At 35.1% G+C, this 25,349-nt stretch overlaps 1 protein-coding gene across 1 annotated transcript in view; it reads left to right on the top strand.

Moving 5' to 3' along the window:
• LOC126973353 (uncharacterized) overlaps positions 1–21,565 on the top strand; it is a 30,862-nt gene extending 9,297 nt beyond the window's left edge. Inside the window, exons 3-6 of the mRNA XM_050820587.1 lie at positions 1,834–1,914; positions 4,026–4,210; positions 5,090–5,224; positions 17,623–21,565. Coding sequence (XP_050676544.1) covers positions 1,834–1,914; positions 4,026–4,210; positions 5,090–5,224; positions 17,623–17,715 — 494 coding nt within the window. The 3' untranslated portion in view covers positions 17,716–21,565. The remainder of the gene's footprint in view (positions 1–1,833; positions 1,915–4,025; positions 4,211–5,089; positions 5,225–17,622) is intronic.
• The last annotated feature ends 3,784 nt before the right edge of the window (positions 21,566–25,349 follow it).

Below are 25,349 nucleotides of genomic sequence, written 5' to 3'. Positions count from 1 at the left end.
TGGTCGTTCGGTCCGCAAGTCGCAACGTAAAATTGTACTATAGTCGTATTTTTAATTAGACGAAGCCAAAAAACAGTAGCTAATGTCACTTAGTAAAATAATTTTGCCATATGTAATCAGATGAATGAACAATGAGTGTGAATAGTTAATTATTTCAAACTATACAAGATTATTATTTTCACCTCTCCGGCACGAAAAACGCGCTATTTGCTACGTGAAAACTGGCAGCAAAAACGCTTTTTGCTGTGAGATTTCCGACAAATTTCAAGAAATTAAAAAAAACTAAATATGCAGTTATTGGGTTCTTATAAATCGAGGGCATAACACCTTTGAGAATTTTTCTCTAAATATCGTAGTATCCGACTTGGCCATCACCGCCCTTCTCATAAAGCCACCGTGTATAGACGACCTACATAGCCGAGTAGTTAGCGACCCTACCTACTATGCTAGAGGTCCACAATTCGAATCCCGGTAGGTGCAATCATTGATAAGATGAATATGGATGTTTGTTTCCAAGTCATGGATGTTTATATGTATTTACGTATGTTTAAGTAAGTATATCGTTGTCGTGCGACCCATAACACTGGCTATGCCTAATTTGGGGCAAGATAATTTGTGTAAAACTGTGTTAATATATTATACTAGCTGACCCGGCAAACGTTGTTTTGCCATATAAAGTATAATTCACGCGATAGTTTTATAAGTAATAAAATATTGCCTATATTATAGCCTGTACATCATTTTGTTCTATTGTCAATAGTTTTTGCAGCGCACGCAAAAATAGGTTTTCGATTTTACACCTTGTGTTACAAAATAGCAATTTTATTACGGATCCCTAATTTTGAACATAGCCTATAGCCTTCCTCGATAAATGGACTACCCAACACTGAAAGAATCATTCAAATCGGACCAGTAGTACCAGAGATTTGTTTAGTTTGCTTATCTGAAAGCTCATAGACAAAATATGTTATTTTCGTTTGCCCTTGTTTGTACCACCAGGACCACTAGGACATCCAGTATATAACAAATATTCTTAAAAAGTTGAAGTACAAGAAGATTTAATTTATACCGTTAAATATATACTTACATTAATTAAGCCGTGTTATTACTAAATAATTGAATTAAAATAATTATATTATTAATATTACACATATCAATATAACGTTTTTATTGAATATTAACTAATATGGCTCTATGGGCTCGGACCTTTTGCCTGTCCGATGGACGAAGAAAAATTAACGAATGTCGCAAACGTCAGACTGACAATTTTTATTTACTATTTACTAGCTGACCCGGCAAACGTTGTTTTGCCATATAAAGTATAATTCACGCGATAGTTTTATAAATAATAGCCTACGTGTTATTCTGGTGTGTAAGCTATATTATTGTAAAGTTTCATCAAAATCCATTCAGTAGTTTTTGCGTTAAAGACGTACAAACATACATCTAGACATACAAACTTTCACATTTATAATATTAATAGGATTACAAAGTAGTCATAAATGAACACATACATTTGGATATTTTCAGAAAATATTACTTAGCAATTTGAAACAATTTTTTACACCATTAAAATGGTTAAAAATTGTTTCAATTGACTTTTTTCTACCGGAAGTACTTACGTAACTTCCGTCAATCAAATATTCTGAGTTACCCTCAAGTCACGCCTAAAGAAGTTAAAAAAAAATGATGGATAAATTAATTTAATTTATTTCCTTTTAAAATTCGCCCAGCGAAGTGGGCGGGAACGGTTAGTAAAATATATAATAACTTTAATTTTAAGATAATTAAATAAAGGAAATAAAATACCATTAATATTATGTTTTGTTCCAGGTTATGACGACATGCAACTAACTAATGAACCATACGACGGCTTTCATAGCATTATACATCATAATTTTCAAAATAATGGAGGTAAGTTGTTTAACGGCCGTTCCCAATACTATCTCAAGGTAGAGATAAATTACAATCTTCTACTATCAGTAATTAGCTGACAATAATCTGAAGCTTTCCCAATATACCCGATAAGTCATTCTTATCGCCCTATATTAGGACGCGTGAATTACAATTTCCATACAAACTTCTATCGCTGGTAAGCTATACGTCGTCCCATTGACAGACAGCGTGTACGGATAAAGTGAGTTACCTTCAATAAGTTTATTGGGACAGAAAAGTCAACGATAGTTCCGATTTTTATCTCAAGTAAGAGATAGACTGAATAGTGGGAACGGCAGTAAGGTAAATGTAATAAGAATCGAATTAGAAAAAAATATTAGCAACAAAAATCACAAAAAGCCTATAAATGTGTTGTCAATATACTTACATTAAGAATTGATCTCTGCTGCGCTCTAACTAGATACCGCACTACCTAAGAACAATAGCTTTTTTATTACGGCTACTTATAGATGCTTGTGTGCGTGGCATCTTGACAATCAATCTCTCAAATTTTATAACAAATACGCTTAGTGCTATTTTATATTGATATTAATAAAATACAAAATACTTACTGATGATATGTGATCCCAGTGTCTTACTTATTTCTTGTAGTATTATTTTTACAAAGTTTTTCCACGCAAGCCGGAATTATGGATTCAATTATTAGGAAAGGTTAACAGAACACGTGGCACGTCAACGTCACACATTGTATTGAGGACTGGCTCGAGTACGCCACTTGGGCGGTATCTAGTTGGAGCGCAGCGGAGACAAATCCTTAACATAAGGTGCCATATTACATAACATACTTATACTTAGATCATTTATACTGTCACAGCTGTGAAGACGTAGAAAAAAATAGAGGTTGACAGTTAACCTCTATTTTGAGTATTGCGCACACACCAACAGAAATTGACATACAAATCGCGAGTATAAGACGCAGCTTGTCAAACACAAAAGTAATAAACCTGGCCTGTTTTCATTGGACGTATCATATATCTATAATTATATAATTCAAAATTTATACTAATAAATGGGTTAAAATATATAGTTACTAGCTGACCCAGCAAACGTTGTATTGCCGATATTAAAATCGCGATACAAAAGTAACTGTTGATCGTAGATGGGTGAAAATTTGAAGTTAATGTCTAACTCATAATCAAACAAATATGAAAAAAAAATTAAAAAAAAATGGCGTGGACCACCCTTAACATTTAGGGGGATGAAAAATAGATGTTGTCCGATTCTCAGGCCTACCCAATATGCACTCAAAATTTCATGAGAATCGGTCAAGCCGTTTCGAAGGAGTTTAACTACAAACACCGCGACATGAGTATTTTATATATTAGATTATAAGATAAGGATTTATATCGTATTTATGTAAACAGCTTTAACATTACCTGCTGTATAATTGACAAATTTTTAATATATTAAAATGGATATAGGAAATAATAATATATTATCCTATAGGCATATGCTATCGTGGACTTTTCTAAAGACCTATATAAGACACGTAATTACATCATACATCATTATTTTGTTATATCTCAAAGGGTTTCGTTGGAAGCTCCCAAACGGCTTATTATTTTCCAACACCTCCAAAAAATATCGTTAATGTATACATGTGTACAAAACTTGACAAAGTCCATCCCAATGGTGAAAACAGCATGAAAAACGGTGCAGTACTTTTTGAGTTTATCGCGAACAGACAGACTTTTTGTTTTAATAATATGTAGTCGCGTCATATTGTATATTATTATTAGAGTTAGATCGTTTCTTGGACATTGCAACATTACTTTATTTTCTAAAATAAAACTTTTTTTCTAAAATAAACGTAGCCTAAGTTAATCCTTATTACATCAGCTATCTGCCAATAAAAGTCCCGTCAAAATCGGTCCAGCCATTTCAGAGATTAGCCGCAACAAATAGACAGACAGAAATTTCAAAAAAAATGCTATTTTTGGTGTATGTATCATATATTATATATTTATGCATGTAGTAAAAAACGGTTATTTCAATATTACAAACAGACACTACAATTTTATTTATATAAATAAATGTGGCTTTTGAAAATGGGGTTCAATGCATGGTAGGTATTGATTGCGACATGCAGAGCCTGCCTCGCTACGAGCGGAACCCCCCAGCGTTCGTCCGGGTTGTCAAGAGAAGGACCACAGCCAACAAGAAAGAGCGGAGACGAACCCAGAGCATCAACACAGCCTTCACGGATCTGAGGGAGTGTATTCCCAATGTGCCGCCAGACACCAAACTGTCCAAGGTTGGTTAAAAACTTTGTTAATCTACCGTCATTTTGATATAACGCAGTATTATTTCGCAGTTTCACCAGTGGGAGCCTCTTTTGCACAGGATGCCAGCTAGATAATTCCTATTTCTGCCGTGAAGCAGTAATGTGTAAGCATTACTGTGTTGCGGTCTGAAGGGCGCCGTAGCTAGTGAAATTACTGGGCAAATGAGACTTAATATCTTATGTCTCAAGGTGACGAGCGCAATTGTAGTACCGCTCAGAATTTTTGGGTTTTTCAAGAATCCTGAGCGGCGATGCATTGTAATAGGAAGGGCGTATCAATTACCATCAGTTGAACGTCCTGCTCGTCTCGTCCCTTATTTTCATATAAAAAAACATATGTTAGACATGGTAGTACTGCTACTTCATACAGTCTCTTTTTAATATATATATATATATATATTGTATTATTTTTCAATATTTCTTTTAACCCCCAATACTTTCTCCAGGCTAGAGTTATCCGTCGGTGTGTTGAAAGACTCCGATAGGAAAGTCTTACGGCCATTCCCAATACTCAGTCTATCTCCAGTTGTGGCCTGCTTGAGATAAAAATCGTAACTATCGTTGACTTTTCTGTCCCAATAAACTTATCGACGGAAACTCATCTTATCCGTACACGCTGTCTGTCAATGGGACGACGTATAGTTTACCAGCGATAGAAGTTTGTACGGAAATTGCATTAGTGAACTGGCGATAAGAATGACTTATCGGATATTGTGGGACAGCTTCAGATTATTGAAAGCTAATTACTGACAGTTGAAGGTAGTAATTTATTTCGATCTGTAGATATTGTATATTGGGAACGGCCTTTAATAATATGAAGATAAATCTGTCACAGTTTTTATCCTGCAGATAAAGACCCTTCGTCTTGCGACCTCTTACATATCCTACCTGCTGAAAGTCCTGGACAGCGATGGGGAGCCGGCTGGAGGGTTTCGCGCTGAGCTTCATCACGTGCCGCCCAGAAGAAGATCAGACCATACACAGGTGATTAACATGGTGAAACATGTATTAATTATATTACTAACTAGCTGACCCGGCATACTTCGTACTGCCTCAAGGGATAAATAAAAGACCAAAACTTTTGTATAAAATAAACTTTAAACAAACAAAAACAATCCTTTTTTTTTATTAAAACAAATAAAAAAATACGCGGTATAAATGAAACTTTATGATTATTTTTTATTAATTACACACATGATGTTGCTTACTTACAAAACAGAGTTTTCCTAAAATACTGACTATTTATAAGGTTTCAATTTGATATTGACAGACGCACATTTATGATACAGTCTGTTTATCAATTTAAAGCTTTCTGATAAACTATATTTTTTGTTTTGTTTTGTGGTGCGGTTTAGGTTCGGAAATATGATTTTTTGACAAAACTTAATATTTATCAAAATCTGATAGATCAGTTAACAACTGTAGTTAATCTACCATCTATAGTTAGCTAAAATTAAATTTATTATTTTTTACCTCCTGAGAAAGTTCGAAAGAAATATAAAATTCTAATTAGTTAAGTATTCACTGTAAACTATTATTTTAATTTGATTTCTGAACGACGGGGACACATTAAAGGGAAATTCCAAATTGTTGTTTTATTTTATTTCCGAGTATTTTCATATTTATTCAACCTTTTAAACATTCTCTGGACTTCCACAAATAATTTAAGACATAAATTAGCCAAATCGGTCCAGCCGTTCTCGAGTTTTAGCGAGAATAACGAACAGCAATTCATTTATATATATAGACTAGCTGACCAGACAGACGTTGTTCTGTACATAATAAATAAAATACCGTTTTTGATGAATTTGTCAATAATTTTTCATTGTAACATAATAATATGCTCCTTGTTGTTATAATGAAATTGTTTCACAGCAGAACTGTCAAACCGCGCGTCAAAAATACTCTCACAGAAAATATGTCAACAAAACAAATATTGGAAATAAAAATAATTATGGGTCCCAAATCGAAATAAAAACTATCCTATCTCTTAAGTTGGACTAAACTGCACTCCATGAAGTAATCCCCATTGAAATCCGTTCATTAGTTTAGGAGTCCATTGAGGACAAACATTGTGACACGAGATTTATATATATTAAGATTATTGAATTAGGTCAGGTCACGAAATTTTATGTAATTTTAGTTTTTACTTTTTTATTATTTTAGACTGTTGGCCCTTCATAAATGTTAGTTAACCTTAAAGTAATTTGACAATCCTATAGACCACCTGGGGTTCTCCGGAAGACCAGCGCTGATCATATCACCTGTGGGTATGACCAGTATTATGCTGAGGTGAACTTCAATTCTACATGTTCATGTAAATTAAAAAATAAGTCTATTTGTATACTTTAAGTTGCAGAATAAATTATTTTTCTTTCTTTCTTTCTTAATATCAGGTGATACAGACTGGATGTTGTCAGTAAGAATCATATTACCTTGCAATACAGGAGCGAATAATCACAGGAGCATTGCCAGCCTGTAAGGAAAGTGTACGCGCTTATTTTGAAGGTACCCATGTCATGTCGTCCCGGAAACACCGCACAAGGAATCTCATTCCACAGTTATGTTATGAATAACGTAAATCGGATCATAAATCTCAGCGTAGTCGGTGTAGGTACATATATAAAAAAAAATACCGTTCGAATTGAGAACCTCCTGCTTTTTGAAGTCGGTTAAAAAAAAAACCTTTTATATTTACATACGTATATTAGGTACAATTTGACTAGGTAACAAGACTGGTTAAATAAAGAGAAATTCTTTAAATATTGTCGCTTCATTGTGTGTCTTCTACCGCATTTATCACGGGGAGTGTTCCGAAAAGCTGTTTAACCTGATTCCTGCCGCCGAATTCCACCTTCGCACGATACGCCACAAGTTAGAATATCATCCCCACCATCTGGATGTGTGGCGGTCCTCTACAGTGCGGTTTTCAAGGAGCTTTCTTCCACGTACTTACTACAAAGCTGTGGAATGAGCTTCCTTGTGCGGTTTTTCCGGGACGATACGACATGGGTACCTTCAAAAAAGCGCCTACACCTTCCTTAAAGGCCGGCTACTCTCCTGTTATGCCTCTGGTGTTGCAAGAGATTGTGGGCGGCGGTGATCACTTAACACCAGGTGACCCGTACGCTCGTTTGTCCTCGTATTCCATAAAAAAAAAAGAAAATATATTCTAGACAAAAACTCTTGAAAGTTAGCCCGATTTCCGTAAAGAATGTAAACGAAACCGCGCTCTACAGCAAGTGTTATAATAACAGAAAACAGACATTGTATCTTTATTACAGTCTAATCTAATTATACGGAACCACATGGCTCTACGCCCACCGTCGAACACTTCCGAGGGTAAATGTGCCAGTTACGGATCGCTTTATTAACCAAATAATAGAATTCCATTATTTATAGCTAATATATAAAATTCTCGTGTCGCGGTGTTTGTAGTTAAGCTTCTTCGAAACGGCTTCACCGATTCTCATGAAATTTGGAGTGGGTAGGTCTGAGAATCGCAGTCACGCTTCCACGCCTAGCGGAAAATTCGATTTTGATTTATTTTGGTAAAAAATAGAACGCTTAAAAGTAACATTGAGGAGTACTTTCAGAAAAAAATCATTTTCTCATAGCAAACTTTATGTGGCTCACGAGTATCAAAACCGCAAAATCTTTAAGTTTTAGCAATGTATAAAAGGATCGTATTAAAATAAGCAATTATTATAATAAAAAAGTGTGTGTGTACTTATGTATGCACGCAAGAAGTTATAATTCTTTGGCCTAAAAAAAGCAAAAATTCTCAAAATTATTTATTCCTCCTGCTATTTCTACGTTTGTAGAAAGAACAATATTGTAAAAATCTTGCAACGATGGCTTTGACAATTAATTATTAAATAACGAATACGGCTGTACGGGCTTGAACCCTTTGCGTATCCTAATAATGGACGAAGAAACCAAAAAAAAAATAACGAATGTCGCAAACGTCATAAAATGTTAGGAACCAACTTCACCCTGCTACTAAAATTTCACTCTCATCATGTTTTCATAACGCGCTTAAAGAAGTATAACTTCAATAGTATTATTTGCAATTTATTCTAAAACAAAAACCGAGGCCGCTACCTGCTATGTTTACATTGTAACAGACACGTGCTTATCTTTGTCGAACACGACAGCAGGGTAAACGCGCCAGTTTTGGACTGTTACCTAAATGACTCCGGCTGTTTCAACTTTCAACTTCAATTTGCAATTCCAGACCACTTTTTTGTCTCGACTGAATTTCGATATCATTTCTTTTTTAGCTATTTGCGAGCTTTTATTAAAGTGAAACTTTTGTTACGTCGTCTGTGTGTTGCATGTCGCGTGACGGTCGGGCGGCGCTTATAGTTTGCAGCAGCTGACCGTGTAGTGTATAGACTATTAAATGAAACCCTTATAAAATATTGTTTTCAGTTTTTTAATATGTGTATATTATCTAAATAATTGTTAAGTATTATGTATGTCGTGCTCTCCCTGATTAAAAATTATAAAAGTATTAGGAATCAGTCACCCCATGTAAACAGCATATCTAAATATATTTGAAAAAGAATTGAAAGTATTCAAAACTTTTCAAATTTCATCATTTTTAATCCTTTTCAATCAATATTTTTAACCAGGGCTAACACACATAGTTCAATAACAATATTAGTTGGAGACTTAGTCTACTTTTATTATTTCCCATTTTATTTTTCCAAGTATAAAATTAAGATTGATAAAGCGATTTTTATACCCTTAATGGAATATTATTCCAAATTTTTTAATCATGCTTTTATCTTCGATAGTGACGAATTTCCATACAAACTGCCCTATTTCAACCCCTCCATTTATTTTTTTGCAATAAAAGGTAGCCTATGTCCTTTTTCAAGCTCTAGTCTATCTCTGTACTAAACTCCATCAAAATCGATTCAGTGGTTTAGGCGTGAAAGCGTAACAAACAAATTAACATTCACATTTATAATATTAGTAGGGATTTATAAGTCAATTTTAAAGAGGAGCTGGCAATTTCTTATTAGTTCTTCTCCCCATGTCAATACCCCTTTACGAACTAATGAATATGTATAACTATTTTTTTGTGACTATACTAATAATTTTGAACTAGTTATATATAGTTTAGACTAGCTGATTCCCGCGACTTTGTCCGCGTACACACATGACTGAGCACGTAGTGTTGATAAAAATAGTTGTTTCTATAAAACTTTAATAACTTCATGATATCGCGGTATTATTTTGATTAGGGCCAAGTGTCTAAGGAATTCAACTTGGAAGACTTAATTGAAATCTATACAGTATTTTTAAAACCTCTATCATTTTGTTCATATAAAGATAATTATGTATTTAAATACTTAATATAATAAATATACCATAAATACTGTTACAATAAAAAATAAACAAAATATGACATTTGAATTTGGAATCTGTCATTTTTATATGATTGTTCGTTGAGTTTTCTCGCTTTGGCGCCAATACATTGAACAATATTTTGCGATATTAAAATGGAGTGCGGTGATAATGAGAACCGAATCACTGTGATTGCATTACACAAAGTAGGTATGGAGCCAAATTCAATTTTTAAAACTCTCCATACGCTTGGTATTAGTAAAATGTCTGTGTACCGGGCTTTTAATAGGTACAATGAGACCTCCTCTGTTTGTGACAGAAAAATATCTGACCGTCCACGTAGTGTTTGTACGAAAGCAGTAAATGAAGGTGGTCAAAGCAGGAAAGGAAAGAATTCGAAGAAATCCTGTCCGAAAGCAAAAGATTTTATCTCGGGAGATGAAGATATCACCTCAACCATGTTGCGTATTTTAAAAGATGACTGACTTGCAGCCTATAAGAGATGTACTGATCATTTCTTACCTGATAATTTTAAAAAGAATAGGGTGGTAAAATTCGAAACACATACTGAAGCGGTAGGCAAAGGGAGGTCATAGAAAAATTATGTTTTTTTTTTTAATTGAGAAACATTTTAACAATCAAAATGACAGTCTTTATGTTCAAAGCTCTGAGGAAGCTTCCCAATTAGTCGACAGAGTGCAACGTGGGCACTATCAGATTTCAGTAATGGTTTGGTGGGGTATTAGCTATGAAGGAGTTTCGGACTTCATCACAGCTGAAGACTGGCCGTCGTCTAGTTCATCTTAATCCGCCGGATTATATTTATGGTCAGTTTTAGAGAGTACGACTTGCTCTAAACACCATGATAATTTGGAGTCCCTAAAACAGTCCCTACGATGGGCAGTGAAGAATTTTCCCATGGAAAGAGTGCATGCTTCTATTGATAACTGGCCTCAACGTTTAAAGGACTGTATTGCAGCCAATGAAGACCACTTCGAATAATCTTCTATATTTTAAATTGTTTAATATTTATGAATTAAACAAACAACTGTAAAAGTAATTCGTGCTATTTGCAATAGAAGTATAAGTTGTATTATCCGTGAAACTGTATAGTGGTGTAAATGGTGGTACCATTTAGTAACCAAGTGAAAATATATTGAATTTATATGATTTGAAAATAAATTTCTATTTCATTCTATTCTATAGTCAAGCGTAACAGATGAGCGCCGATTTCACCCTTCAAGTAGAACGCGATTAGGTCATTTTGAACTGAGTTAACGTCAAACGAGTTTACAAGATTCAATTCTAATTTCACAACACAAACTAAACTCAGGTATAGCCTAAACGCGTTTAAACGCCGAAACGCCGCTGACCGCCGAATTTTTACCGAATCGTACCTAATAGAAACATTGACACTTGACTGGGCAAATTGATATAATATTTGATACATTCTATTGTTTATGACATGTAAACTCAATTTACGTCAACACGCTCAAAAGGTATTGGTGGAATCGCTTTGTGTTTAATCGAGATTCTAGACTGACATTTGAACTCGTTTACGTAAAACTGAGTTCTATTAACCTCAGTTTGAAATGTGATTGGTGAAAATCGAGTCTTCGTCTTATTATTAAAAATAATTCTCTCAGCACTTAGAAGTTTTGCTGGTTCAAGTTAGAAACAAAATATCTCACGAAAGTTATTGAATATTAAAAGCCCGTAAGATACAGAATACATTAAAACAGTGCACTTGAAGTTTCTCAAGAGAACGCATGTGCAGTGCACTTAAAGGCGCCATATGAGATAACTGTGTACAGATTATTGAGAGTTTAACCGAATGGAGACGCCGTACGCATGAAATTACTATTCTTAATGTAGGTATTTTTTTGGATCGCTAGATGATACACAAATAAAATTTGAAAAACAAAATTTTATGAACGATGCGGGATTCGAACCCAGGACCTCCGGCGTTCCGTGCCGGTGCTCTAACCAACTGAGCTAACCGTTCGAGTACCGCCTCGTTATAAAATTCTGCTTGCTTTGTTCAACTCTCAGGTTGTGGCTTCATCTACAGGATCAACTTTACAGTTGATAACCTGCTCAACCCCAATATTTGCATATTAGGAAATTGACTTGAGATGTCGCTCTTGTAAATCTAAACAATATGTTATGTTTTTAAAATGATAACACTTCTAGGATTAATACGCAAATAAAATTTGAAAAACAAAATTTTATGAACGATGCGGGATTCGAACCCACGACCTCCGGCGACAGTGCCGGTTTGTTTTTCAAATTTTATTTGTGTATTAATCCTAGAAATGAGGGTTATCACTTTAAAAACATAACATATTGTTTGCTAGATGATGTTGAAGAAGAATATAATCAAATCAAAATCACTTTATTCATGTAGGTCAGGGAAATGGAAGAAAGAAATGTCAAGTTTTCTTTTTGTTTTACATTTAGCGCCACTTATAAGGCGCTAATGAGAAGTGGCAAAAAAGTAATTCATACTCTTTTGAATCAACAGAACTACATGAACACAAGTTGAGTAGTTTAGACACGAGAAGCGTTAGAAACAAACCTCACATTTTATCAATTAATATAATATTAAAAGCGACATCTAGTATACAAAATTCTTGTATTACAGTGCTTGTTACAAACTCCTCCAAAACGGGTTTTGCCGATTTGTATGATAATTTTAAAACTATTTTTTTATTAATTTACAAATAAAATAAATTACAAGTTTGCTGGGTCAGCTAGTATTTACATAAAATTGGGCAAAATAATAATAACATTGAGAAATTGAAGCAGAAACAACAATGTACAATTATTTATAGTAATATTTCTTTTTTTTTTACTATCACAACTTTCGTGAGACAATATTAACTTTATTTATTTAAACGGCTTAAACTCACTGTTGGTACGGACTAGTTTCGGACCATTCGGAGGTCCGTCATCAGTGTGAGTATAGTGAGTCTGTGATGGCATCCCGTCTCATATCGCTGATTTGCGCTCGTAGTGCGCGGTTTGACAGTGCGGTAAGCGCGGGATGTGCCGGCACCAAAACTGATGAGCCGAATTAATGAAGTTTTTTTTTTAATTAAACATACTGATAAACTTATGTTATTTCAGTAATAATGTAATCGTTGTATGTCGGGATGTCTGCGTGATACAAAATACGACAAAGTTCTGTCCCTGTGTCAACGCCTGGGTTTCATACTGAACACTACATAATTATCTGTTGAGCTTAGATCATTAATACGTTCTAACTGAAATGTGAAATGGACTGGCCACATTGCACGCTTCACAGACAGAAGGTGGACAATAGAGACCACCAAATGGAAAGGACCACCAGGTAAAAGATGCACTGGTAGACCAAAGCAGAGATGGGCAGATGACATCGTGCAGTCGGTGGGGAGAAACTGGATCGATCAGGCCAAGGATAGGGAAAAATGGAAAAAGTTGGGGGAGGCCTATACCCAAAATGGGGTCCATAACCAAAGTTATATAGAATAAATAATTAAACTGGTCACTCTAAATAAAATTAACACTAGATTTTAAGAACTTTAAATTACTAACTTTTGTTTGTATATTATCGGTTATGGAATAAATGGCTTATTAATATTATTATAACTGAAATGTCACTACTACGTGCTTAGACCTGGGTATACACGGACGAAGTCGCGGGGTATCAGCTAGTATTACATTATTCTTATTCACTTACTGGCAATAATATATCAAATAGTTTTCCATACATCATTTATACAATTAAATAGACTATGGCAGCTGTGAAAACGTCGAAAATAATTGAGTTTAGAACTAACCTATATTTTGAGCAATTCACGCACACTAACACAAAGTGTCATACAAATACGAGTGTAAGATACGTCTTATATACGGCTTGTCACGCACACTAAACTAATATTCCTGGTATGTTTCTATCGGTTGTCTAACAGCAAGAGACTATCTAGACGTATAAATTATTTAAGGCGTTGAGTTTATGTTGCTTACCAATAATAAGTAATAGGTGATCACCTGTCATCAAGTTTACCAGTGGGACGATCCGTTGCACAGGATGCCGGCTAGATTATGGGTACCACAACGGACGGTGCCTATTTCTGCCGTGAAGCAGTAATGTATAAGCATTACTGTGTTTCGGTCTGAAGGGCGCCGTAGCTAGTGAAATTACTGGACAAATGATACATAACATCTTACGTCTCAAGGTGACGAGCACAATTGTAGTGCCGCTCAGAATTTTTGGCTATTTCAAGAATCCTAAACGGCACTGCATTGTAATGGGCAAGGCGTATCAATTACCATCAGCTGAATGTCATGCTCGTGTAGTCCCTTATTTTCATTAAAAAAAATTGTAGGCAGTTTGTAAAACAAGAGTAAAAACCTCGTAAGCACAAACGCAGGCAAAATACGGAAATTAACAACAAATTATTATAACTTTATTTCAAACATCACAATTTAAAGGAGCTATTTAAAGTATTTTTTGCTTTCATAAATTCAGGCCTGTGTATAATTAATAACCAACCAGTACTTTGATGCCATCTCCATTTTGTTACATACTCTAAGGTGCATACAGACAGATTTTCAACTCATCTCAATTATTGTACTATATATTATATCATATAAATTTAAATCTCAATAGATACATTTTATATTTACTGTTTTTTTTCAAATTAATTAATATAATATTTATTAAAGTCTATTACAATATAAAATTACTAGCTGACCCGACAAACGTTGTTCCTTTCATATTAAGAAAACAGATAAGTGCGGATTTGACTCGCCGACTTTAAATTTTAATATTTTCCTTATACTAGTAGCATAAGATAGTATTACTTGCCATATTTCATAGTTCTAGGTCGGCGGAAAATATCTAATAACTTTTGATTCAAATTCGAAGTCAGCGGGCTTTTCTTTTCATTAAAAAATATGGTTAGAAAGTAGTATTGTACAATTAAACTTATTATTTAATTGTCCATCCGTCAATTTCTCTTCTTTATTTAGGTACCTCGGGAACGCTCGGAGTTGTCGAGTTGTAATTCAAACTTTATACTCAAGTCAAGTTGGGGCAATAAAGTCCTCGAGTAGCGACCACGTACCGGAAGACGCAGAGTTGGTAGGCCCCATACAAGATGGACCGAAGATCTGGTCAAGATCGCCGGAATACGTTGGATGTGGGCAGCGCAGGACCGATCGTCGTGGAAATCTTTGGGGGAAGCCCTTGTCCAGCAGTGGACGTCTTCCGGCTGAAGAAGATGATGACCCAAGTCAATAGTGAAAAGTGAAATCAAAGTGAAAAGAAAAAGTTCTTAGTTAACGTAAAAAAAGCTGCGGCCTAAACGTATATTTCGAATCAAGTGAATTAATTATGTTAACACCAACAACAGACATAAAGCCAAATTGGCTTCGAAGAAGCTGGGCGTCGTTAATAGAGCACGGCAATACTTTAAGCCGGCCCACATTCTAGCGCTCTGAACTGCTGCTGCTCTGAACGCCCTGCACATTACAATGCAGTGCCGCTCAGGATTGAAAAACCCAAAAATTCTATTACAACTGCGCTCGTCATCTTGAGACATACGATGTTAAGTTTCATTTGCCCAGTAATTTCACAAGCTACGGCGCCCTTCAGACCGAAACATAATAATGCTTGCACATTACTGCTTCACGGCAGAAATAGGCGCCGTTACCACACATAATCTAGCCGGTATCGTGTGCAAAGGAGCCACTGGTCACATCATACAAAAACACAAAGATTAAGGAAAATATGTTTTAAGTTAGATCAATTTTACTGTTGTATAATAAAATGTTACTTACTTCTACATTAAAAAATCAAACAATAATTTTTCTTTCTACTGTAATGTAGTAAGAATTAAAATAAAACGTATCCCCAATTTTATATACCTAATCATAAGTTTTCTTCGAACCAATAATGATTATTCTTCGAATTTTCTCTGCAATGAAAAAAATCTTATTACCACTATAGTACGGAACACAGTATTGTTACAGAGCCGACACACCCTTGACCTCGTAAGTCCATGTCATACGAAACTAATAAAATAATTTTCTAATTTACAAAGGCGGAACTAAAAATATATTAAGTATCAATAACACGCCCAATATGTTTCCAAACAAAAAACATGTAAAATCTTTTTGTAGACAAACTTTTTCGAGAGACTGGCTGATTGTAAACAGATGATTGCCAAAAAAACATGGCTGCCGAGCGCGCATTGCGCATAGATTAGTATCGATAAGATAGGGATGGTTTTAAAAAGCTTAAAAACGGGAGCAAATCTGGTGTACTTATTGAAAAACACTTGATTATTTGGAGGTAATTCCAGAAAAAACGTTCCAAACCACAATCATGTCGAAATTGAGTTAAGAACACAAAACTGGTCACGTGATTCATATTAACGGACTGACAAAAAATTGCGGCCCTACTATCACTCTTTAAATGACATCATGACTTAGTAGCCAAACCCACATGTATGGAATACACTTATATTTATTAAACTTTAAACACGAATTCCTTAAAATGTGATGAATGTGGCTTGGAAAGTTTTTCAGGAACTACGTCCATTTACCTATACGTCTAGATAGAGTCTCTTGCTATTAGACAACCGATAAAAACAGGCCAGGAATATTAGTTTAGTGTGCGTGACAAGCTACGTCTTACACTCGCGATTTGTATGACACTTTGTGTTAGTATGCGTGAATTGCTCAAAATAGAGAAATAGAGGTTAGTTCTATAGTCTATTTTTTCCATGTTTTCACAGCTGCCATAGTCTATCTAGAGCTAGACGAATAAATTATCTATTTTGATTGACATTTATCACACTACTAGCTTAATTTTATTCAAACAAAACAATACTATGATTACATTAAATAAAAACTATCATTACGTGGAAGCGTACCAAGAATACTGGCAGCAATTCGAAGTTGGATAGCCAAGCTGAGCCGTTGACCGAAATAGCTGCCAGCGGTTGGGTTTCCAGTAGCCTTATTGAAGCGCGAAGATAATACTTTGTTCATTCCCCACGGGCCAAGTGTCTCGACACCAAATGTCAAGAAGATGCTAGGCTCGAGCGATTGTCTATTCCGTGGTCATCTGGAGGGCAAAGCCAAATTGGCTTCGAAGAAGCTGGGCGTCATTAATACAGCCGACTTCAAGCCGGCCCACATTCTAGCGCTCTACAAAGCGCAGGTTCTGCCACACATGGAGTATTGCTGTCATCTCTGGTCTGGCGCACCCCAGTATCAGCTCGACCCAATTGACCGCGTGCAACGCAGAGCAGCTGGAATTGTCGGGAATCCAGTGCTCTGTGAACGGCTGGATCTTTTGGTTTTGCGTAGAGACATCGCTTCATTGTATGTCTTCTACCGAATTTATCACGGGAAGTGTTCCGAAGAGCTGTTTCACCTGATTCCTGCCGCGGAATTCCACCTTCGCACGACACGCCACAAGTTAGGATATCACCCCCACCATCTGGATGTGTGGCGGTCCTTTACAGTGCGGTTTTCAAGGAGCTTTCTTCCACGTACTACAAAGCTGTGGAATGAGCTTCCGTGTTCGGTATTTCCGGGACGATACGACATACCGGGTACCTTAAAAAAAACGCCTACATCTTCCTTAAAGGCCGGCAGCTCTCCTGTGATTCCACTGGTGTTGCAAGCTGTTGCGGCGGTAATCACTTAATATGAGTTGACCAGGAGGTGGTATTACCATAAAAAAAAATTATGTAATTGCAAGTAATCTATATAATGCCTTCCGGAAAGCCGGCCATGCCGCTGAATGAATGTCAACATTCTCAGATTTGTAGAAGTCGTTATGCTTCCGACAAATTGTGTATTAAAATTTTCATTTTTGTGTATTATAGCGCAATAAAATATTGTATTTAACTACTCAATTGCTAGTAGTTACAGATTTTCCGGCTAAAGAAGGTTTCACTTCAAAAATTATATGAAATCCTCGGCGGACGACACCGACTTTTTTTTAATCTTTTTTTTTGTTCCAGAATTCGAGCGACAAGAAGGCGAAAGGTCGAACTGGTTGGCCACAACACGTCTGGGCATTGGAACTTAAAAGCGAACAGAATATACAAAGCTAGATTTTATTATTGTATACAAGTTTTGATGTACAGATTTCGCCCAAGTTGAATTCAGAGTTAAGGAATGCGATAGTGCAATGACCTTATTGTAATTTACTACCAATGCCCCGCGGTTTATACCGATCTCGTGGTAGTGGTAAGTCTACTAACGGCCGTTCCCAATATACTATCTACAGATAGAGAAAAATTACTACCTTCTATTGTCAATAATCTGAAGCTATCCCAATATACCCGATAAGTCATTCTTATCACATTGATATTGAATTGCAATTTCCATACAAACTTCTATCCCTGGTAAGCTATATGTCGTCCCAATGACAGACAGCGTGTACGGATAAGGTGATTTACCGTCGATAATTTTATTGGGACAGAAAAGTCAACGATAGTTACGATTTTGTTATCTCAAGTAGCCCACAACCGGAGATAGATTTAATATTGGGAATGGCCGTAAGACGGACAATAGATTTATTTTTGTTAACATAAGTTTTATTTTACTTAGTTTTACCTTTAAAAGAGCAATTCTTGTATATATATTATATAATCTGAATCTCGGAAACGGCTCCAACGATTTTCATAAAATTTAGTATATATGGTTTTTCGGGGGCGTTAAATCGATTTAGCTAGGTTTCAATATAAAATAATGTAATTTCGCCACTATATGCAACACTATAATAGCTCAGATGGGACATTGGGTGATCCGGAAAGCAGAAGACCCCGGTACGAATCCTGATGTCCTATTAGTTTTTTTTTCGTTCAAGTTTTGTACATTCTTAAAAATCCGAGTAAGGCTCGGTCGTCCGGATATTTATTTTATTATTTTCTTTAGATTGATTGTCATTTTTAAATTCATAATATCTTTTGTTTGGGATGTCCGGTTTCATGAATTTAAAAAGTATTTTACAGGTATTGAAACGGTCTTTAATAAAATATCATTTAATGGGATAAAGATTAATATAGAGGTGATAATGATATGGTTTGATTATGGTCGGCACTTTTATGAACTTTTAAAATGTTAAAGAATAGTTATAGTGGCATAACAATAGCAGTTGGACATATGGTATTGCGGACTTTTTTGTAAATGTCGATACGTTCTATAATACTTTTTTGTTCTATCATCTTAAATAATATCTTAATCTTAATATATATATATAAATTACGTGACACGATGTTTGTCCGCGATGGACTCTTAAACTAAGGAAAGGTTTTTAATGGGGAATACTCCATGGAGTGCAGTTTGGTCCAACTTGAGAGATAGCATAGTTTTTATTTCGCTTTCGGACCCATATTTATTTTTATTTACAATATTTGTTTTGTATGGACATTTTTTCTATAAGAGAATTTAGTGACGCACGATTTGACAATTCCATTAACTGAAACAATTTAATTATAACAACAGGGAGCATTTTTTACGAAATAATTCTCGATGTTTTGAAATATTATTGGCAAATTCCTATAAAACAGTATTTTTTTTTTATTATCTACAGAACAACGTCTGTCGGGTCAACTAGTATATATATATATATATACTAGATTTCCTTAGATTTAAGTAGAAATCTTTATCCTCTTCTTAGACAGCTAGTGGAGAAACATAAAACGCCTGGATGAGAATAAATATAGTTTATTTTTTGTTTCACGGTAATTTCGTGCAATAGTTTTTGCACGTGTCGTCAAAATTAAAACACTTCTTACGAAGATACAGCAAGATAGAAAATATGTATAAGCAAATCTATTGTGACTGTAACCGATTTTGATTGTCAAGTCGTAAACAGTCGGCCACTTAGTATTTAGAATATTTAACCACTAGATAACGCACACATTTATAAATCAGATTTGGTCACGCTTTGTCGGGCTGTCAAGTTTTCTATACGCTAGTGTATCCTAAGTCTTTGTTAGGGACTAGGGACCATGACCCGTGGTGGAACTAACGCTTTTTGAAGTGAAAGCTTCTTTAGCATCGTTGTGATTTGAAAGTCGATGAACCGAAAACGCGAGACACATAAAATCATAAGATTTAACGTGGGAAAAATGAGATAGGAAGCATTATACAGTGTTTTTGGTACCAGGCGATCATAGTTGAGGAACAGATTGTCTTATGTATGACGCGAGTATACCTTAATATATTAATTACTACATAGACATAAGGAGAAAATAAATATGGTAGCGGTGATCGTATAATGTCTCTCGTAGCGATTAAAATTATATGTCACCCTAGCAACTTGTACCAGGACTTCATAGGCAGCTTAGAGATTCATACACAATGCAGGTTTCACTTCTTACAGGAATATTTTTTCATAAGGATTTTTGTTTTTTTTTACTCCAAAGAAGCACTATAACTTGTTGTTTTATAAGTAAGTACAATTGAAAGTGTTTACATACTATAAACTTAGTATAGTACTGTACTAGACAAACACTGTCCTTATTACGGCGAGACTAAATTTAAAATGTTCATGTGTGATAGTTTTACAGATGTGTTAGTGACGTGTATAGTATTTTGCTTTCAGACAATCCCTACGACAAATATTGATAAACGGCGTCACATTCACGTATACAATATTTTATTATTTAACGCATATTATCTTAAATTATTATAATCTTTAGAAAATACAATGTTTACTGCGTATATTAAATATAATATTTAGTATTTTAGTGCATATGTTGTACGAAAATAAACATAACGAAAGTGGTATTGAAGAATAATTATTTACCTGTGAAATGTTTCTTTAGTTCGAATGTTGGTAACAACACAATCTAATACATAACACGACACCATTAAATTTTTCAATAATATCCAATAAAACACAGAACAATAACGATAAAAATACTTAAATTAAAACGCGGTCCGACTTGACAGGAGATTAATGGACACTACATTGTATCAAAACGGTTTCATAGTCTTCATCTATTCTGTCTCTTTCTCACACCTAGGTTTTTATGTAACTATAGTAATTTAAGTCTCAAACAGGGTTAGTCTATTACACTAGTATAATAAGTTTATGGTACAGAAATAGGGCTTCCAATCCCGCGGCCTGTGTTCAATCGGCATTTGCGGGACTACGAATTATCAATCCCGCGGGATCTCGGTATTTGCGGGATCCCGCATATTGAAAATATGCACATATTAAAAAAAAAACAATGAATCTATCAACTCCACATTTATTTACGTACATATTACTATTAAAAAGAGATCAATCAAATTATACTGTATTTTTCACAAACAAAAATGAATAACAAATTCTGAATAAAATGCAAATCAAAACAAAACAAATCGTTTTCAAAAAATACACAAAGTAAAATTGAATAATCAACCAAAAAAACACATTAAAACTGATAAATTATAACTTAATAATTAAGTTTGTCAGCTTTTAATCTTAACTGAAAATGTTTGCAAAGGAAACACAACATGTCCAAACTACTGCGTATTTTAGACCCAATATAGCCTGCAGCAGAAAATGCTTTCTGCTTCCACACTTGTGGGCGGTATTACGAAACAGTTAATAAATTGAGTTATTAAGAATAATATTTCACGCAGATTATCCTATTTTGCATCGCAAGCACGCTTATTTTCAGTCCCGCAATTCCCGCGGATCCCGCGCCCGTAATCCCGCATCTCGCGGGATTGGAAAATGGCGCTGGATCCCGCAATACCGAGATCTCGGTAGATTTGAAGCCCTATACAGAAACACTTTTTTTACTACTTGCTTTATAAGCTTATATTTGTTTTCAAACATATTATATATTGTTTGCATACGCGTAGAAATTGTATTGTAGTCAGAGATAAGTATTATGTTAAATGCCTCCAAAGCTACGAGATTTAAGTTTAAACCAAAGACTAAATAAATTATTGTACATATTTTTGATGTTTTAATGATCAAACCTTTGATAATTATCAGTGGGAGGCTCCTTTGTATAGGATGCCGGCTAGATTATGGGTACCACACGGAGCCTATTTCTGCCGTGAAGCAGCAATGTGTAAGTGTTATTGCGTTTCGGTGTGCAGGGCGCCGTAGCTTGTGAAATTACTGGGCAAATGAGACTTAACATCTTATGTCTCAAGGTGATGAGCGCAGTTGTAGAGCTGCTCAGAATTTATGGGTATTTCAAGAATCGTGAGCGGAACTACATTCTTATGGGCAGGGCGTATCAATAACTATCAGCTGATCGTCCTGCTAGTCTTGTCCCTTATTGTCATAAAAAAATACGTCTAGATAGGGTCTCTTGCTGTTAGACAACCTATGAAAATCAGTCCAGGAATGTTAGTTTAGTGTGCGTGACAAGCTATGTCTTACACTCGCGATTAGTATGCGTGCAAATGCTCAAAATATAGGTTAATACTAACCTCAATTTTTTTCGACGCTTTCACAGCTGTCATAGTTTAGACGTATAAATGATCTATGGATCAAACCTTCTTGGGTCAGATTGGGACTTGATGTAATTCTCCGCTGGCAGTGTTGAAGCCGAAACGTATAGTACGCACAGAGGTTTGTTAAACGAAGGAGGAAGTTTCTAGTACAGAGGAACCACACGTCTTTTCTTTTCTGCCCTACCGGCCATCTGTCCGTCTAACTATGTGCCCTGCCCACTGCCAATTCAGGTTCGCAATCATTTGGGCTTTGGTTCTCACAACACACTGGTTAAAAACCTTCGTCTTCAGACACTGTGGTATTTTGGACGAGAAGATTTTACGGAGCTTCCCGAAAGGTGCCTATCCTAGTTGGATTCGACAAGTGATCTCTTTCCCGAAATTGGACCTGCCCAACTGGATTATGGCTAAAACTTGATATTTTAACAATTAATTGCCTCACAGCAACAAACAAACAAATTATATAAATTATCGAAATTGCGCGCATATTTTTTTTGTGTATTATAAATAATTTGATAAAAATAAGTGTTTTTTGGTCTTAATTAGAGACCCTTTAATTTATTCAAAAATTTAAATGGATTTTCAGCGGCATAAAACCGCTTTGTTGTTACAAAAAAATAAAACTGTATTACCCGGTTTGGCAGCCTGACGCAACTCTTTAATAAACTTGAAAATGTATGACAATTGACATTGTACTAGCATTGTACTAAAATTAATGGCGGCAAATGTTGTCTTGCTCTTACATATATTCGACTCTCGAAAAAAAAAAGCATCTCATGTGACATGTCATTCATTCAAAATATAAGTGACTTTTAACAATTTTTGTTACGAATTGTCGTTCTCTTTTACTTTATTTGTACATTATTCAGGGTAATTTGCTTAGTTATTTATAGAATAATTGCGTATTTCATTACTAAGCTATACAATTTAATAAAAAAGTTGTTAAATATGATTGTGTTGTAAAATCTGAACGTAGTGTTTAAATTCACTTTGCGGTTAGATTGACAATGCTGTGTTTACTCTCACACAATTTGCAGTTAGGTACTAACTTAACTTTGTTGGGATAATTCTAGCAATAGTGTGTTATATGTACGTGTGTGTTATAGTTCTGTTTATGTGAGTCTAAATAAGGATCACTTTACGAGAAATTGTGTTTAAAAGGTTATTATAACATACACTACTTTCTTACTTATTAGTAACCATAGATTAACCATAGAATACCATAGATTGGAATGGAGCGACCGCCAAGTTTTTGTCTTTCAATAAGTGATATCATATCTTAATATATATATTTCTTTTTGCGTCTGTTGTACCTGAACTCCTCCTAATCGGCTGGACCGATTTTTATGATTTTTTGTGTGTTTCAGTGAATTTGAGATTGGTTTAGATTCTCAATTCTGTCCATATAATATAATTCTCCTGCTCATGTGTATGTTAGTGGACTCCTCCTAACGGCTGGGCCGATTTTTCAAATATAAAACATGTGTACAGGACAACGTCAATCGGGTCCACTAGTATTATATAATTATTTGAATTTGAAAAAGTGACAAGAAAGTCATTGCCACTCTTTTTTTTTACTTTTTATTGCTCTAATTTTTTTATGATAATGAGGGACGAGACCAGCAGCATGTTCAGCTGATGGTAATTGATACACCCTGCCTATTACAATGCAGTGCCGCTCAAGATTCTTGAAACAATTTGTTATGTTTTTTTTTAAAGTGATAACCCTCACTTCTAGGATTAATACACAAATAAAATTTGAAAAACAAAATTTTAGGAACGATGCGGCACTCGAACCCCCGACCTCTCGAAATATTGGGGTTGAGCAGGTTATCAACTGTAATGTAGATCCTGTAGATGAAGCCACAACCTGAGAGTTGAACAAAGCATACAAGATTTTATGACGATACGTCACTCGAACGGTTAGCTCGGTTGGAAGAGCACCCGTTCGATCATAAAATTTTGTTTTCAAATTTTATTCTTGAAACACCAAAATATTCTGCGCGGCACTACAACTGAGCTCCTCACCTTGAGACATCAGATGTTAAGTCTCATTATATGTCTACAGAATATGAGAAGAAAATTTAATTTTTATTTACATTTCAGACATTGCGAAAGAAAAATGACCAACCCCTAACTCTTACACCTGGAGCTAATCATTCAATCTAGATAAAAAATGTATGAAAAATTATTAACTGTTTACCAGGACTATTTAACATGACATAGTTTTGTTATTTTACTTACTTACACTTACACTACTACAGGCCGATAGGCGGCCATTATGAGAATTGTCATCGTCTGTGACAGATCAGATTGCGTCTCAATAAAATACTTAAAATAATGCCGTCGTGCGTTGTGAAAAAGTGTAAAAACGATACTATATAAGTGTTTGTGGCCATATATGATTATTTAAGGGAGAAAAAATTGTGTATCCCCCGTAACCGCACACACACTAGCATAACGGTGCTTCACTTGCTAATATCAAGGCGTGCCTATTACTTTTAGAGGTGTGTCATTGTAGGTTTTTATATTAATTTAATTTAACTGTTTTTTGTCAATGGTCAACAGGTTGAAAAAACTGTTAAATCGTCAACGGGTTTTGAAAAATCGGTTAATGCATTTATTAATAATTTAGGTTTTTATTAGGTTTTTATTTCGTCAATGTAATATCAATAACGTTTTCGTTCGCAAATTCGTCAACTGTTTTGAATTAAGCTGTTCTCACTAGAACACTAGGCATTCAAGTTCTTCATTTATTGAGAGTTACGGGCGAAGACGTTGATTGAATAAAAACAGTTAATTCGTTAACAAATATAAAACTGTTAAAAAAAATAGTTTATTGATTTAACGACGACCTCTAATGACTTTAGCTATCTTGTGCGAGAGAGATAACCAATCTCCGCTCGACTCCTCAAGGCCGTTGGCTCGGTCCCCAGCCTTAATCACTATAAAGAAAAAATAAACATCTCAAAAAATCCGCAATAATTATTGTTATATTAGATTATACTTACGCCATTAAATAAAATAATTATAACCAAATCATTCTGTCGCAAAAGGGTGCGACCCTTTCATTTCAATCATTGAAATGGCGGTGTGTCAAAACATTGACAAACAAAAGGGCGGGAAAGTTGATTGCGGTTTTACTGTGTAACTAGAGTATGTGGCCGAATGGAGACGACTCTGCATGAAACACAAGAGATTTATTATCTCTTACTATTTGCTGAATAATGAGTATCATGTAACAAACTAACAGTTCTTTTCAACACAATTTTCA

The sequence above is a fragment of the Leptidea sinapis genome, chromosome 2 (genome assembly GCF_905404315.1).
Source record: "Leptidea sinapis chromosome 2, ilLepSina1.1, whole genome shotgun sequence".
In the NCBI taxonomy this organism is placed as follows: Eukaryota; Metazoa; Arthropoda; class Insecta; order Lepidoptera; family Pieridae; genus Leptidea; species Leptidea sinapis.
Note: the sequence above shows the minus strand (reverse complement) of the source record. Positions and strands in the feature narration are given on the sequence as shown.